General features: G+C 40.8%; 1 protein-coding gene across 2 annotated transcripts in view; it reads right to left on the bottom strand.

Moving 5' to 3' along the window:
* sdccag8 (SHH signaling and ciliogenesis regulator sdccag8) overlaps positions 1–17,613 on the bottom strand; it is an 84,731-nt gene that overhangs the window by 51,688 nt on the left and 15,430 nt on the right. For both annotated transcript variants that reach the window (XM_062996001.1, XM_062996002.1), the window contains 3 exons: positions 17,085–17,219; positions 12,600–12,716; positions 11,705–11,847 (listed from right to left, as the gene is read on the bottom strand). In XM_062996001.1, the coding sequence (XP_062852071.1) occupies positions 11,705–11,847; positions 12,600–12,716; positions 17,085–17,219 (395 nt within the window). The remainder of the gene's footprint in view (positions 1–11,704; positions 11,848–12,599; positions 12,717–17,084; positions 17,220–17,613) is intronic.

Raw genomic sequence — 17,613 nt, 5'->3', positions numbered from 1 at the left:
CCTGAGATCAAACCCTGTCTCTGATTACTGTTATGTGCATTTCTTTTGGGTAGAGTGGTTTCCTACCTGCTCCCAAAACATGCAGAAGATGGATTGGCTAATCAAAATTTCCCTAGGTGTGTTTGAGTAAGCAGATCTAAAATGTAATCACACCTTGCACCTAGTGCTTCTTTGATAAGAATAAAACAGTTAAAGAAAAATTGAGAAATAATAGGTTCTGGTTTGTTTACTTATTGAAAGTCTGTTGTAAGGTGGAAATGTATTAAGTCATAAGACTTGAGAGACATGTGGCTGTTCTGAAGGGTTTATAAAAAGCCATTTTAATGCTAAATGTTACATTTAACTAAACTTGTATCTGCTTTTTAAACTACATAAAACCCTGCACAACCTTACAATATATAATATATGTATATATTAACTAAGAAAACATGTCATTTTCTTAGTATCTTATATTCATAGAGGGTCAGAGAGTAACGTAATTTCAATCCTCTATATGTCCTGTACATATTGCAGTTTTTGACAATAAAGCAATTTTGACTTTTGACTTTTTTTCATGTAACAGTTAACCATGATATTTTCCTGGTTATACATGTTATGTTGCTTTGGCATTAAATTTTTTTATAAAATGAATTTTAAAATAAACAAAAAACTCAAAATCGCTTCACATACACTATGTATAATAACAACATTAAGAAAGTTTGGCTCAGTTGCCGTCACAAGTTTCTGTGAAGAAAACATAGCAATTTTCCCCATCGATAAAGTGTCCACATAACATGCTTTGATTACCAACACACTGCCAAAGTCAGTTTTAGAGTCAGTTCCATATTCACACGAATGCACAGAATCCTACATTCTGATCCACATTGAGAATCCTGGACAATCCATTTAAACAAAAGGCCATACTATATCATGTTCTGAGAGGTTAGGAATGACAGAAGACAAAGCTGTGGCCCTGGTCGGTGTCACAGGAGGAGGAGAAGGAGGAGCGAGAGGCCTGCAGGCAAGGCGTGAAGACGTGGCAAGGTCTCATGCCAGGCCAACGGGCACACCACTGTCAACATCGTGGCGCTCTCCCGCCTGGCCGGCAGCGGTCCCAGCTGCCCCATCCGTTACTGTCTGATTAGTTCTGCTAAGCAGCCCCTCCTCTCCCAGCCCTGCTGCCATCTGCTCCCCCCAACAAGATGGCTGTTACCCAACATTTCGCATACCGCCCTCCTACCTGCCAGTGCCTGCGTCCGAGCTCGCCCCAAAGCACTAACGCGGCATCTTGCGGCAGCCTTATTTTCTGTTGTTTTATGTATTACTTTTGACAGAGAGCATGGACTTCATTCTTTTGTTGCCTATTGGATAGTACATGCACCTCCCACTGACTTGGTCTTGCAGCAGTTTGGTGGAGCGGCAGACCTCACGCACCGTAGCAGCCTCCCTCTGGCATGGAGCTGCATCTGCTCACTCTTTTATTCATTTCTCTATTCTCGCCCGTTCAGGGGACTTCGGTCCGCCATCCCATGCTCACTCGTGTGAGGTTGACACAAGGCAGAGAGGCGTGCAAAGTTTAATGGAATTCTGGGGTGGAATAGAAACCGTTTAACGCCAACACTGCGGTTGGTCTTTACGCAATAGGAACAATAACTTTTTTGAAGGACAAGCCAATAACACAGTCAGCAGAGTGCTAAAGGCCTCCTGGTAGTCACTACAAAAAAGTTAAAATGATGTAAATTACTGTTAAAAAAAACAGTGAGAAGTTTTATAACCCCTCTCCAGACCCTCTGACAGTTCTGCACATTAAACCTTCCCAATTAAAACTAAATGCTTTAAACACTTCAAAGCATCATGTCTATTTTTGAAGTGTGATCAAACACAAACACATTCACTTCTGAGGCCATGTGTCATCTCACACTGTAAGCATAATTTCTAACAGATCTCTGAAATTAATGATTTAATAAAAGAAATATTTTTTTTCAAAAAGGCATTATTAGATGGCTCTTTTGCTCTCTGCATGCTAGTTGAAATCTAAAATCAAACGAAAACAGCAAAGCTGTAACCCTGTGTTTAGTATCGCAACAAGGGAACAGGATAAAAAGTCAGTTTTCCTTAGTGAGCAGTGATAATGTACAGCAACAAGCGGCAAAGCTGCTGTAAACTAAGTGAAGATGTAAAGTCTGTTGCAAGTTGAGCAAAGTGTAAGGTAAAAGCCTCAACTTCTGCCTCTAATCTAATAATGAGTTTGGCTACTCACAGAGAAACAAATTATGTAAGCTAGAATCATATGAAACATGACTGTAGGAGGAAACCGGAGACAACCCACACAGACACAGGGAGAACATGCAAACTCCACACAAAAAGGACCCGGCCGTTCCACCTGGGAATCGAACCCCAGACCTCATTTCTGTGAGGTGCTACCATGTCACCCAATTATAATAATTTTAATTAATTTACTACGTCTACACAAGTGTCACCAATCTAAAGGCACTTATCATTATTAATGCTTTGTTTAAGTTCCAATGTAAAACTCTACACATAGCTGGAGCACCAGTTTGAGAATGCTGTATGGAAGATCATTGCATTGAATATAGTTGGAACTAAATCATTTTCTCTACCTAACTGGTGCCCCGTGTGAGGATACTGTGTGAAAAACTGTATTACTTATGAAAGAGGCATTTTTTCTCCAACATGTTATAATATTAACTTTGAAATCCTGTAGAAAAATTCACCTGATTGTCATTAGTCTCAAAGGGTCTGTGATTGATTTTACAGGAAATCTTTGAAAACAATAGCCAGCCAGCTAGTTATATATTCTATACATTATATAGATATAACATTCACTTAATTATTCAATCCTTACATAATATTGCTTATCTTATAACCTACTGCTTGTCTGTATGACCTATAGTTGGTCTATTCAGCTCGCCAGTGATCCCAAACACACTTCAAAGTCAACCAAGGTTTGATTAATGAATTAGTCCTGAAATATCCAGGAATGGCCTTTTCAGTCTCTAGAAATATATACCAAAGAAAATATTTAGTGAGATTTAAAGAAAGTGAACAAACCTCAATGTATGGGAAGCTTTTGCACAAGAAGAATGGGTGAATTTTCCACAAGAGAGATGTTAGAAGCCAGAAAGTTGCTAAATGTTTTTAAAATTTGAAACCTGCACATCAGTCCAGACTCTATAAGCTAACATTTCTTTCAGACTGTACCCAGTCTTTTTTAACTTGCAGTAGTCTTTTTGTGTGACAGAATGGTTGTGATTAACTTAATATTATTACTACAACTGATTCCCTTCATGCAAGCTCTGTCTCAATCTGCAAACCCTTGCTATTTTGTGCAGTATAGATAACATTGATGGTGACTGAGGCTTACGACACACACTTTGTAAAGTATCCTTGGGTGTGTGAAAGGCGCTATATAAAGACATTTTAATATGTTTATTTTACAGTTTAATGTACTGAAAGCAGTGAATATAGCCAACTCAAGTACAGTACATTATGTTGACTCACCTCGTGTAACTGAGGATAACTTTAATAGAGAAGAGTAAGTCCTGGTCCATGTAAAATAAGGAATTTGAAAATGCATTCCCGTTCATCACTACATTTTTAATCATTGAAAATGCCTGTTTTAAAGTGGGGAAATCTGACAGTGCGATTTCATGTTGCTGTATGGATAAGGCCTTCACATACACTGAGATAAAAGCACCTAATATTATAATTTAAAAGTATTTTAAATTAGCACACTGGCTAATATATACAGAAAATTCACATATGTGTGTTCAGATCCTGTATATTAGATAAAATGTAACTAGCAGGACAATTAGTATTATTACTTTGATTTCTGATGTTAAAGTATGCATAAGTATGCGCAATATTAAAGTATAACACCGCACATAATAGCAACGGTTTATGTGAATGACCAATGAGAGGAGACGATTTTTCGCAAAGCGACGGCAGCATGGAACATTTGTGAATCAGATGGTGTGACTCACAAGAAAAAGTATGCAGCTCTTTGCTTGCACATTTATTTTCTCCTTCTACACCCTACGGGGTCCGCCGAATGTTGTGCGAGTTGGGGGTGTGCAAGTAATGAGGGGGGTGTTGTGGGGGGGGGGGGCGTAAGCAAACAAAAAACAAACAAACAAATGGAATAAAGTCTGGGCGCAAAGCCGTCAGAAGGCGGCGAACAGAGCGGAAGGATTAGGACAGATCCTCGGCTGCACACCGCACAGCTGGCCGATGATCCGATTCTGGAGCCGCCGGTCCTGCTTGTCTACCCAAAATGTGCCAGGGGGCATTGCGGACCCAGGAGAGGGCCAAAATTGAGACAGCAAGAAAGCAGAAAAAATGAGAAAAAGAAATAAAAAGGGCATCGTTTGCGTCCTTTTGGATGGAGCTGTGATCATTACGACTGAGATGAGAACAAGAACAGAGGCTGATCAAAGGCCAGCTTCAGAGGCCTTATTCACATGGCTAGCCAGCAGGGTGCCCGGCGTGCCGGCACTCACACAGGGGCTACAGCTGATCTGGGTGTGCAGAGTGGGTTTAAAGCAAGTTAAAGCCGGGAAGGACAAGGATTAGAACCGAGGAAGACAAAAAAGTGTGGCCAGATGCCTGCTGCATCTGTGCACTTTGGCAGGTCCAGAAAACCCCAGCAATGCACGTTTACACCACACTACACACACAGTAGCAGCAGCAGCTGAAAGCATTCTTGCTTCAAACATTTAGTCTGAGCAGCGACTAAAACTCTGTGAACTTCAGCAGGCCATTTTGTCATATGAGCAAGAACAGGTAAAGAGACACTAAAAGGATGGAGTCTCGTGCCTCAGTACTGTTCCTGCAATGCAAACAACCCTCAGTTCAACACTGATAAATAATTTAAATGGAACACTGTGCTATGTACATGCATTTTTGTGTCTAAATCCACTGTTGCATTTAAAATAATTCAGGACAGGCGTATATAAAAGTGAGTATATATTTCACTTATATATTTCTTTAAAAAATCCAAAGGTTGTCAAAATGGAAGAAAAATTCTGCGCTAGCAATTATTTGCAGTTCTAAAGATAGTAGGCATGTTCTAACTAGGGCTGTCGCGGTGAAAGAATTTCCCCTTGCGATATTCAACCTGTCTCAATATCGCGGTATGCGGTAATATCGCCTTTTTTTTTTTTTTTTGAAAATTACTTAATTAATCTGCATTTTAGAGCTATATAAACAAGCTTTATTGTTAGGCTATGATTCGGTATATTATTGCTTTATAATGACAAAGATGAGACAGCTTTAAGACCAATGAAATGCGTGTTTAATGTTAAATACAGAACAGAGCAGGGATGCGCGTCTTTTCTCTATTAAAAAAAGGTTTAAATTTAGCTCCTAGGCTAGATATACAGTGTGAAACGAAAAAAAAAAGTGTTTAGGCTAAATATTGTAAATACACATCTAATCAAAATATGGTAAAAAAGAAATATAATAAAGTCTGTAAGAGTTTAAACCTGCGTTATTATGCGCGCTAGAAGAACCAACACGTTCATCTGATGTGGTTTAGAGAGAATCTGAGTGGGGTAGCGATGTTCCCCTCGGTACTAAAACTCTCTCTGATGGGGCTCGTTACACTAATACACGTGTACTGTACCTGCATGCGACTTTACAATGCGACAAACTATCTATTTAGTAGATATAATTAACATAACAATATATACTACATTTCAAGTTATTATTCGTTTCAATACATTTTTATTCAACGAAAAAATACATTTAAATCATTCCAGCAAGACCAGAAAGAGAATATTTGCAGGCTGCAATGCCATATTAACCGTCATTAAGTGTTTTAGTTCACCAAGGCTGTTTGAATATAGTCTAAATTACAAGTATTTATTGAGTGTGAACTCAATTTGATCATTAATAAACTTGCCTATAATTCCTGTTGCGATTGTTTACATTTTAAAACACAAAGCCTGACACTCAGCAGCAACGCATGAGAACAGGTTGCGGGAAAATGACGCTCCTAGCTCATTTTCATTATGAATTCATTTAACATTTATTACGCCCGAATGTAAGCGTAAAACAAGATGGACCTGCAACAATATAAACAAAAAAAAATAGAAGAAAGAAAGAAAAAACGTGAACACCGCGGTGTTGCGGTTGCTTGGCATGCCCTGCGGTTGGCTGGTCTATACCGCGATATTTCAAAATTGCGGTTAGCGCGACAGCCCTAGTTCTAACAGAACATTTAACATTTCAATTTATATCTAGTGGTTGCACTGCTGTAGTTTCATCCTGTGTTACTGATGCGTGAATACCTAAAGCAAGCCATGACATACAAATTTTATCTATAAGCACCTTCAGGCACTCTTGTTTACACTCTATTTAGTGTGAAAGTAGTATTTACTGTGCTTAGAGAGTATATACCATTTTTCAGCTGCCCCATGAACTTTTCCACAGCTCTCTGTTTAGACACCAATCAATCTCTGGGCCTCGACCCATCAGACACAGTCAATCATGTCTGTATGTAGATGTATCATGTCTGTATGTAGATGGCTGACAGCACCGCCACTGGAAAAACAAAGGGCAGTAGTAGCTCAGTGGTTAAGGTACTGGTAATTAGAAGGTTGCCGGTTCAAGCCCCACCATCGCCAAGTTGCTACTGTTGGGCCCCTGAGCAAGGCCCTTAACCCTCAGTTGCTCAAAAATTGTGTTCAGTTATAATTGCAAGTCACTTTGGATAAAAGCATCCGCTAAATGCCGAAAATGTAAATGTAAATTCAAACCCAAGATTCCAGTGGTAGTGGGCTAGTGGAATTTATGGATGCGCTAGCCAAGCGCCTAAAATATTATTATTATTTTTTATTTTTTATTTTTTTGGAATGAAAAAAAAGGCCAGAACAAATTAGATGGTATGACATGATTTGAAGATGGCTGTTCAAACATTGAAAATACAATTCTGTGTGGAAATCTAGTTGCAGAATGTGTTTTTCTCCTTTGACAACATAGCGCCAAAATGTGCACAATTTCATTTCTTCTAACTGTATATGTCTAACTGTTTTTGCTAAAATGTTAAATACAAATGTATAAGCTATGCAGGGTGTAATAAATTTCAAGTCAGCCTGTTAGCTAGTCCATCTCACAGTCTCAGATAATAAAAATAACGTAAATTTATATGAACCATTCAGTGCTCAAGTACACATTCACTTTATTATCTTTCCTATCTTATCTTCTTATTAACTTCACAAATTTTCCTCACTGAACAGCAGGGTTCTTCACAACACCTCATAAACAATATACGACCACATTATTATTTGGGTTCTTCTTTACCAGAGAACAGACGCTGTCCCTCCTCTGCAGCTGTGCAGCTTTGTCTTATATCCTGCAGGAAGCATGCTACCTCTAGAGAAACAGGTCCCAATGTTAGCCAAACCAACTGAGGAACGCTTCATTGCCTTGCTTTACCTCTAACCAAAGCCACAATTACTAGTTTTAAATAAAATACTGCACACAAGTAGCTTAAAATAACTAAACTGTGAATATAGTATATTGTGTCAAAAATAGTATTTACAATTTTTTTGAAGATAAGGAACAGTGATGCTTGGCTGTCTCTTTGTACTGCTAGCCAACTGCTAATAAACTGGCAAGGCTGTGCTAAACAAAAAAACTGTGTTCTAAAAACTGAAAGCATTTGAAAGATTGTAGGTGTTTGCCTTCTGACAGCTAGACAAAGAAGCAGTCAGCAAAGAAGTCCTTATGGTAGCTGCCAAACATGTAGTTGTATGCACACATTGCTGGCACGTTGTAAACAAACAAGCAGGTGATATGTATATCATGCCTGGTAACCTAGCTTTAAATCCAGAGGTAAATGCCTGGTAGTAAACCCTCCTATGTCTGTGTATGAGACTTAGCTGTGTCTGAAATTGCATACTTCCATTTTAAACAGTACAAAAAGCAGTAAGCGAGAGAGTGTCCGAGTGTGTAGTATTCATGAAACAGTGCACGAAGAGTACCCGGATTACCTACTGCATGGGCAGCCATTTTTGAGCATGCAAACACAGCACACTGCAGCCTGATAATCTATCCCATAGTTCAACTGGAGCTGCAAAAACATTCGAAGCGGGAGAAGAAAGATGGCAGAAAGCAGAGAGTCAGCTGTTTGCAAGTGTAAGTAAGACAAAAAAATTAGTCGAATGGAGCTTTTAATGATTAGTGAAACTTTACACAGAAATAGTTATTTACTGCAAAACACACTAGCCCAGCACTGAGAATTTAAGCTTTGCTATCAGCCGACAGAGAGCCTACACAGACATTAATGGCTGTGTCTAAGGGAGAACAGGCAGAAAGTATTCCTCATTACTGCTGCAGCTGCGACCTTTGCTGGCTGGTCAGTGTTTCCGATCAAGAGACGGGGATAATGGAGATCCGTGCGTGACTCTCCTTATGCGATACTGATCCCACCTCGTGCAGGTGAAAAGAAGTGGTTGGCTATTACACACGTGTGGGTGTGTGTATTATATGCGGTTCTCCTCGCACAGGGTAGGTGTCTGCAGCAGTACATAAGATACAACTGGATACCTGGATACAACTATACTGGGAGAAAAGCAAGGAATGCAGCAATAGAATAATAAAAATGGGCGGCAGGTGGCACAGCGGGATATTCCGCTAGCACACCAGCAGCGAGATTCTGAATTCCTGGGTTTGAAACTCGCCGTTGCCACAGATCGGCTGGGTGCCATCTAGCGAGCAGAACTGGCAGTGCCTGCAGGGAGGTAATGTGTGGGCGTGGTCTTCAAGGGCTGTGTAAGGACCCTGACTGGCAGATAGAGACGCCTGTGCAGAGTGCATGGGTGGAAAAGGGTTTCGTTAAGGGCTGCGCACAGGTCGGAGGAGGCGTGAGCAGCAATATACCCTCCTCAACTGCAAAATATCGGGGATACCCCAGCAGCGAAAGACAAATTGACTACACTAAATTGGTAGAAAAATGCATAAAATATATTTTAAAAAATGAAAGTGTAATTTAGTAGGATAGCACTGTTGTTTAAATTCCTACTGCCAAACAGCAAGCTGGTATCTAATGCAACTTCATGACCACTGTAAGAACTGTAACACTGAATGCCATGTTAGTGCCAGTGTTACTAGATGTGTCAGACTGTCACATTTGATTCACTGGGCCTATGATAGCACAGACCAGACACACATCTGCCCACCAACTGATTTCAGCACGACCGACTGCTGACTAATTTCTGACTAGTGAAACACCTCCATGATAAATTAATTCATTCATCTTCAGTGACAATGTTATTTTGGTCAGGGTCACAGAGAACCTGAGCTTCGGAAACACTAAACACTACCAACTGAGCACCAGTCCATGGACAGACATAAAACACACACTTACTCACTCACCTGATGCTAAGGCCAGTTTAGGTTAACCAGACTGTCTATGCCTATCAGTATATACTCATTCGTTTAAATTTACTTCAGTACAAAAGACAGTACATGTGTAAACATGAAGTAGATCTTCACATTGGAAAGAATGGAAATAACAAAAAACAGAGTAATTAGGGAGCACTCTGGTGTCACAGTGGTCTAATGTGCTAGTCCACCACAGCTGAGATCTGAGTTAGAATCTCAGCTCTTCTATCTACTGGCCAGATGTATACACATACATGATTGGCTGTGTCTGAGGGGGGAGAAAGGGTATTGTAGATAGCTACAAACACAAGATGTTAGTAAATTTTTAACAGAGGTTTAATAGCAACACCTTAATAACATTTCTAAAACAAAATTAATCAGTAAACAAATGTGTCGGCTTGGGTGGTGCAGGGGTCTAATCCGATTGCCCACTAGTGCTAGGATCTCAAACTCTTAAGTTAAAATCGCAGGAGGTCCTATCAACCTGGCCAGTAGGGCTGCAACGATTAGTCGACATAATCGATAACGTCGACTATAAAAATTTGTCGACGTGTAATCTCATTGTCGAAGCGTCGTTATTATTGCAATGCACTAAAGGGACTGCAGGGGGCGCAGCATCGCTTCCATGGCACAGCGGGGAGTTTATGAAGACAGAGAGGCAAAGATAAAGAGACTGAAACTTTCTAAAGTATTTCAGGAGCATTTCAGCCAAAATAAACCAAAGAAACGAGCTGAACGCAGACACTACAAAGCAGAGTTGTGGTTTCACGCCAGCAACACGGTGATGCATGAGCATCTGAAACGCGAGCACCCTGCAGCCGTGATGACCAGCGTTATTTAGGACAGGTAAGGTTTTACACCGCTTCATTCTTTAACCAATGTACTGTAGCTAATGTTTGTTAATGTTAGAGTACCTGTCGGAAAACTTCCTAAGAGATCGCTATTTTTTAGGTTTGATAGCTAAGCTAACGCATTAAGTGCAATAGTTAATCAGTGATTTATTAGGAGTAACGTTATATAACTTAACGTTAAAGCCTAACGTTATTTTTAGCTCACGTTAATGAGAGCATTCATTCTAAATAATAAGCCTCCTCCACTTAATGATAGCTAGTTAGCTCAGCAGATAATTCAGTTAAGATATTTAACCTGTTATGGTTTAGTTGGCATAGCCAGTACACTATTTGTAATAAACTATGATACACAGCCTTCAGTTTGTGATAGTTAATACAGCTTTCTCTTTTGCTCTTTCTATTAATAGCAGTAAGCAATGGAGTGTGGATGAGAAGAGAAGAGGTTCATGCTCCCCTCAGATGGCTGAGGTCTTCACAGACAGCATTCACATGTTTCTCAACCACATGTTATAAATGTTTTTGACTTCCAGAGTGATAACTTCTGAAACATAACAGCTTCTAATGATGTCCAAAGCTTTCTTATTTAATTGATTTTTTTTATTGTGATTGTGTATTAATGTTTCAAATATATTTGATTAAACTATCAAGCTTAAGTTTCAGATTCATGTTTCATGGGTCATTATTTTAATTTGATATTGGAACTTAAATAACATAACAGAGTTTTGTTATGTTAAGGCAGAGATGGAGGGTATGACATAAATAGTCGTTGACTAGTCGACTAATCGAAAAAATAATCGTCAGATTAGTCGACTACTAAAATAATCGTTAGTTGCAGCCCTACTGGCCAGGTGCCTGCACATCATTGGCTGTGCCTAAAAATGGTTTAATCCATACCCGCTATATAATTGTGCCCTCTGCTGTCAGGTGGAGTTGCTTGTACTAGTGATGAATGATCTGAAGTGTAAGCAAGTAAAAAGGTGGTCGGTGATGGTGCACATGTCAGAGGGAGCATGTGATTGTCTTAGCCTTTTAATATACATAAAATTGCCTTTCATGTACATTAAAACACAGAACGGTATACAATCCATTTAAAGTGAATGCTCAAATGTCCTCTTTTGCTAACAATATTGCTAAATATTGCTGTTTCTGCCATGCCTTGCCCAAACCTGTGTAACTCCTTAATGAATCATGAGTATTTTAGCAAATCTCAGTCCGACTCTTAGCCGTATATATATATTAATTACACCCCAAATGTTACCAAACGTTCCGTTCTGCAAGCAAGCAGAGATCAACTGTCCAGTGACGTTACAGAGAGGGTCAGCGTGTACCTGATCTCTCCGGCACACGGTGAACTGTGGCGCTTTAATAAAACACGGGTGCCATCCTGCCGGGCCGCTGGCATTGCACGGGGCACAGTGTGTGGACGGGCGCAGTGTTGTGGCATGTAATAGGATTAAGGGGGTTACCTGGTGAGGTGCAGTTGGCGCTGGGCGCGGCTCAGCTCTTCTGCCAGGCCGGCTGCCTCCGTCCGGGCTCGGCCCTCTGCCCTCTGGGCATCCTCCAAACGCTGCTGGCTGCCACTCAGCTCTGCACCCAGCTTCTGCACTTCCTGACCCCGAAGAGAGAAAGTAAGAGCGAAAGATAGTTGTTGTTGTAAAGCGTCCTTGAGCATGGTTAAAGGTGCTATATAAGTATAACTTATTATTATTATCAATAAAGAGAAAAAGCAAAAGAGAGAAATTGTGAAGGCTTTAAAACAAATAGACATTAACACTGGAAATTAGTGTTATTAGTTCCATTTTCCATTTCATTAGTTTAAATTTTACACAAATATTTAATTTTTTATTTGTTCCATGTGTTAATATAATTATATGCAAACATATAAACAAAACTAGGCAAATTCTATGTTTACTTAATATCTGAGGTAAAAAATAAGCTTCTGCACGTTTAATGCATAACTGTTTATCCGTTAGCTTTCAAATATTGTTGGGGGAAGGGGGGCAACGTGCAAAATGTTTAACATATTTACTATTTTACGCTTTTTTAAAGTTAAACTTAAGCAAACAAACTACAATATGCATAAGTTTATATGCTAAATTAAGTTAAAAAAAACTACATTATGCTAAGCTAAAATTATATGCTAAGCAAACAAACCACAATATGCTATGCTAAGTTTGTGAACTTAATTGCATGACACTGAATTTCTAAAGTAATGTCCAAACGTTTAAATAGGACTGTTAGTAAGGACTGTACGAGCAGCTTTTTAACTTCTTAATTCATAGTTGTTTTTTTTTGTTTTTTTTAAAGACATTTTTATTCACATTTCTCATTAACCCGTGCTGAACTCGAGCAACCTCTCACCTGTCGTACTAGCTCAAGCTGGCGGTTTAGTTTAGAGCAGGAGTCACGTAGCTCCCTCTCGGCCTCTTCTCTCTTAATCTGAGCCTGGCTTAGCTGGTAACGAAGCTCCCCACTTAGCTAGAACACATCAATATCACACTAATTATATCTAGAATTAATGATAAATATGCAAAAATAAATTCAGCATCAACGTTGTAAATTGTACATCACGTCCAAATAACAAATATGTAAGTAATGGCTTTCATCAGTTCCTCAGAATCCCGCTTAATAGATGCCGGACTTGAACTCGCTGTTTGCATGATTTTACTGCCATCTAGTGCTCATTTATGTCCTCTACAACGAAATCAGCAAGTCTTTTTTTAAGATCACGACTTACTGTTCTCACGACTTATTTTCTCGTGATCTTAAGATAACAAACGTTTATTAAAGATCACTACTTATTTTCTCGTGATCTCAAGATAACAAGCGTTTATTTAAGATCACGACTTACAGTGTATCACAAAAGTGAGTACACCCCTCACATTTCTGCAAATATAGACATGAAACTTGGATATAACTTAGAGTAGTCAGTGTACAGCTTGTATGGCAGTGTAGATTTACTGTCTTCTGAAAATAGCTGGCAACATAAGTGAGTACACCCCACAGTGAACATGTCCAAATTGTGCCCAAATGTGTCGTTGTCCCTCCCTGGTGTCATGTGTCAAGGTCCCAGGTGTAAATGAGGAGCAGGGCTGTTAAATTTGGTGTTTTGGGTACATTCTCTCATACTGGCCACTGGATTTTCAACATGGCACCTCATGGCAAAGAACTCTCTGAGGATGTGAGAAATAGAATTGTTGCTCTCCACAAAGATGGCCTGGGCTATAAGAAGATTGCTAACACCCTGAAACTGAGCTACAGCATGGTGGCCAAGGTCATACAGCGGTTTTCCAGGACAGGTTCCACTCGGAACAGGCTTCGCCAGAGTCGACCAAAGAAGTTGAGTCCACGTGTTCGGCGTCATATCCAGAGGTTGGCTTTAAAAAATAGACACATGAGTGCTGCCAGCATTGCTGCAGAGGTTGAAGACGTGGGAGGTCAGCCTGTCAGTGCTCAGACCATACGCCGCACACAGCATCAACTCGGTCTGCATGGTCGTCATTCCAGAAGGAAGCTGACGCACAAGAAAGCCCGCAAACAGTTTGCTGAAGACAAGCAGTCCAAGAACATGGATTACTGGAATGCCCTGTGGTCTGACGAGACCAAGATAAACTTGTTTGGCTCAGATGGTGTCCAGCATGTGTGGCGGCGCCCTGGTGAGAAGTACCAAGACAACTGTATCTTGCCTACAGTCAAGCATGGTGGTGGTAGCATCATGGTCTTGGGCTGCATGAGTGTTGCTGGCACTGGGGAGCTGCAGTTCATTGAGGGAAACATGAATTCCAACATGTACTGTGACATTCTGAAACAGAGCATGATCCCCTCCCTTCGAAAACTGGGCCTCATGGCAGTTTTCCAACAGGATAACGACCCCAAACACAACCTCCAAGATGACAACTGCCTTGCTGAGGAAGCTGAAGGTAAAGGTGATGGACTAAACCCAATTGAGCACCTGTGGCACATCCTCAAGTGGAAGGTGGAGGAGTTCAAGGTGTCTAACATCCACCAGCTCCGTGATGTCATCATGGAGGAGTGGAAGAGGATTCCAGTAGCAACCTGTGCAGCTCTGGTGAATTCCATGCCCAGGTGGTCACACAAAATATTGACACTTTGGGCACAATTTGGACATGTTCACTGTGGGGTGTACTCACTTATGTTGCCAGCTATTTAGACATTAATGGCTGTGTGTTGAGTTATTTTCAGAAGACAGTAAATCTACACTGCTATACAAGTTGTACACTGACTACTCTAAGTTATATCTAAGTTTCATGTCTATAGCGTTGTCCCATGAAAAGATATAATAAAATATTTGCAGAAATGTGAGGGGTGTACTCACTTTTGTGATACACTGTATTTTCTCGTGATCTCAAGATAACAAGCGTTTATTAAAGATCACTACTTATTTTCTCGTGATGTCAAGATAACAAGCGTTTATTAAAGATCACTACTTATTTTCTCGTGATGTCAAGATAACAAACGTTTATTAAAGATCACGACTTATTTTCTCGTGATCTCAAGATAACAAACGTTTATTTAAGATCACGACTTATTTTCTCGTGATCTCAAGATAACAAACGTTTATTTAAGATCACGACTTATTTTCTCGTGATCTCAAGATAACAAACGTTTATTAAAGATCACGACTTATTTTCTCGTGATCTCAAGATAACAAGCGTTTATTAAAGATCACTACTTATTTTCTTGTGTGTTACACTCTTCGGTTACATTCATGACAGAAACGGTAGTTACTGGTTACACTTCATCAGTTAAGATTCATCAGTTCACAAGTTTTAATGTCAAACACAGTCATGGCCAATTTTTGTATCTCCAATTCACCTCACTTGCATGTCTTTGGACTGTGGGAGGAAACCGGAGCTCCCGAAAGAAACCCACACAGACACAGGAGGAACAAGCAAACTCCACACAAAAAGGACCCAGACTGTCCCACCTGGGGATCGAACACAGGACCTTGCTGCCGTGGGGCGACAGTGCTACCCACTGAGCCACCGTGCCACCCAGGTCATGACTTAAGATCATTTAAGTAAAATAAGTCGTAATCTTAAGAAAACTTGTATTTTTAGATCCCGAGATTAAAAACAACAAATGTTTTCTTAAGATCACTACTTTTTATTCTTTCTTCAATTCATGACTTATTTTCTAGTAATAACAAATGTTGCATACACACTATCAAAGCTGGCAAATTTTATTAAGTGACTTATTAACACTTATTAAGAGTTGACTTATTAAGAGTCAACTCTTTACTCTCTGCAGGATCCTCGAGGGTTCATGGGAGTTTGCCCAACCAGTCTACATGTGTTTTGTGGACTTGGAGAAGGCATTCGACTGTGTTCCTCGAGGTATTTTGTGGAGGGTGCTTCGCGAATACGGGGTACATGGCTCCTTATTACGGGCCATTCAGTCCCTGTACAAGCGGAGTAGGAGTTTGGTTCGCATGGCCGGCAGTAAGTCAGACTGGTTTACAGTCAGAGTTGGACTCCGTCAGGGCTGCCCTTTGTCACCGATTCTGTTCATAATATATATGGACAGAATTTCTAGGCGCAGCCAGGGGATGGAGGGGGTCCGGTTTGGTGACCTCACAGTCACGTCACTGCTGTTTGCAGATGATGTGGTCCTGTTAGCGTCATCGAACTGTGAACTCCAGCTCTTGATGGATCGGTTTGCAGCCGAGTGTGAAGCGGCTGGGATGAGAATCAGCACCTCCAAATCTGAGGCCATGGTTCTCAGCCGGAAAACGGTGGATTGTCCTCTCTGGGTCAGGGACGTGTTCTTGCCTCAAGTGGAGGAGTTTAAGTATCTCGGGGTCTTGTTCTCGAGTGATGGTAAGATGGAACGGGAGATTGACGGGCGGATCGGTGCAGGGTCAGCAGTGATGCGGACTCTCTACCGGTCTGTGGTGGTGAAGAAAGAGCTGAGTCATAAGGCAAAGCTCTCGATTTACCGGTCGGTCTATGTTCCTACCCTCACCTATGGTCATGAGATTTGGGTAATGACCGAAAGAACGAGATCGCGAGTACAAGCGGCCGAAATGGGTTTTCTCCGCAGGGTGTCTGGGCTCTCCCTTAGAGATAGGGTGAGAAGCTCGGTCATCCGGGAGGGACTCGGAGTCGAGCCGCTACTCCTGCGCGTGGAAAGGAGCCAGTTGAGGTGGTTCGGACACCTGGTAAGGATGCCTCCTGAGCGCCTCCCTAGGAAGGTGTTTCAGGCAAGTCCAGCTGGGAGGAGACCACGGGGAAGACCCAGGACACGCTGGAAAGATTATATCTCCCAGCTGGCCTGGGAACGCCTCGGAATCCCCCCAGTTGAGCTGGAAGAGGTGGCTGGGGAGAGAGAGGTCTGGGTTTCTCTACTTAGGTTGCTGCCCCCGCGACCCGAACCCCGGATAAGCGGAAGATAATGGATGGATGGATGGATGGACTTATTAACACTTATCTGGAATTTGTCTAGCAAAGATAAACCTAGTTAATTTCTCTTGTCAGTCCCTAATTAAAGTAAAAAACAAATGCCCCAATCCATGATGTGATGTACAAAACAGACGCAGTCTATGCATTTGATCACCAGAAAAGTTGAGATCACAAGAAAATCTTGACATCATGAGAAAAATAAGTCAAGATATCAAGAGAACAACTTTTGTTGTTTAAAAGATGTTCTCTCTTTGTGTGTGTGTGTGTGTGTGTGTGTGTGTGTGTGTGATTTATGGCACACTGTGTACATCGCTTTTATAGCAAATGTATGAATGGGTAACACCTGCTAAATGACAAAGAACCTCAATATAAGTGGTAAAGTGACCCAGTCAATTCTGATGATTTTTAATCATGCTTTCTGTACCCTGCTGCTTTCGGTCTCCTGAGAAGTGAGCTTCTTAAAAGCCTCTTCTAGCTGAGTGTTCAGAGAGTTCCTTTCTCTGTCTGCTCGGTCCAAAAGTCCCTCCAGCTCAGCAACTCTTCGAGTCAGAGATTTCACCTTATTCAAAAAAGAGATCACAGCGAGTCAACATTCTCTAGATTAAACAATAATAGACAAAAAAAAGCTGCTTTACTGGTAGCAAGGTTGCTAATATTTTGTATACTATAAAGTATTCAAACTAAGTTTTCTCCAATTCCGGTAAGATTAAAGTGCTAAGTTTTGGTCAGTATTACAAGTGTTTCGATATTCACATCTTCATGGTGACCAAGCTGACCAATGCATGCTCAGCTCAAATCAGTTGTGTCCCATGTTTAAGGCTGTCACTCAACATCTCACATTTACATCCTAAAATGTCAACAACTGTTTCACTTACACTGATGTTTAACAGGTACATTTGTTGGATGGATCAGCAGGATTCACAAAGGGCAGTATCATGCTCCTTTAGGACTAG

The sequence above is a fragment of the Trichomycterus rosablanca genome, chromosome 5 (genome assembly GCF_030014385.1).
Source record: "Trichomycterus rosablanca isolate fTriRos1 chromosome 5, fTriRos1.hap1, whole genome shotgun sequence".
Classification (NCBI taxonomy): Eukaryota; Metazoa; Chordata; class Actinopteri; order Siluriformes; family Trichomycteridae; genus Trichomycterus; species Trichomycterus rosablanca.
The sequence above is the reverse complement of the archived record's forward strand: the minus strand, read 5'-3'. Positions and strand labels throughout refer to the sequence as shown.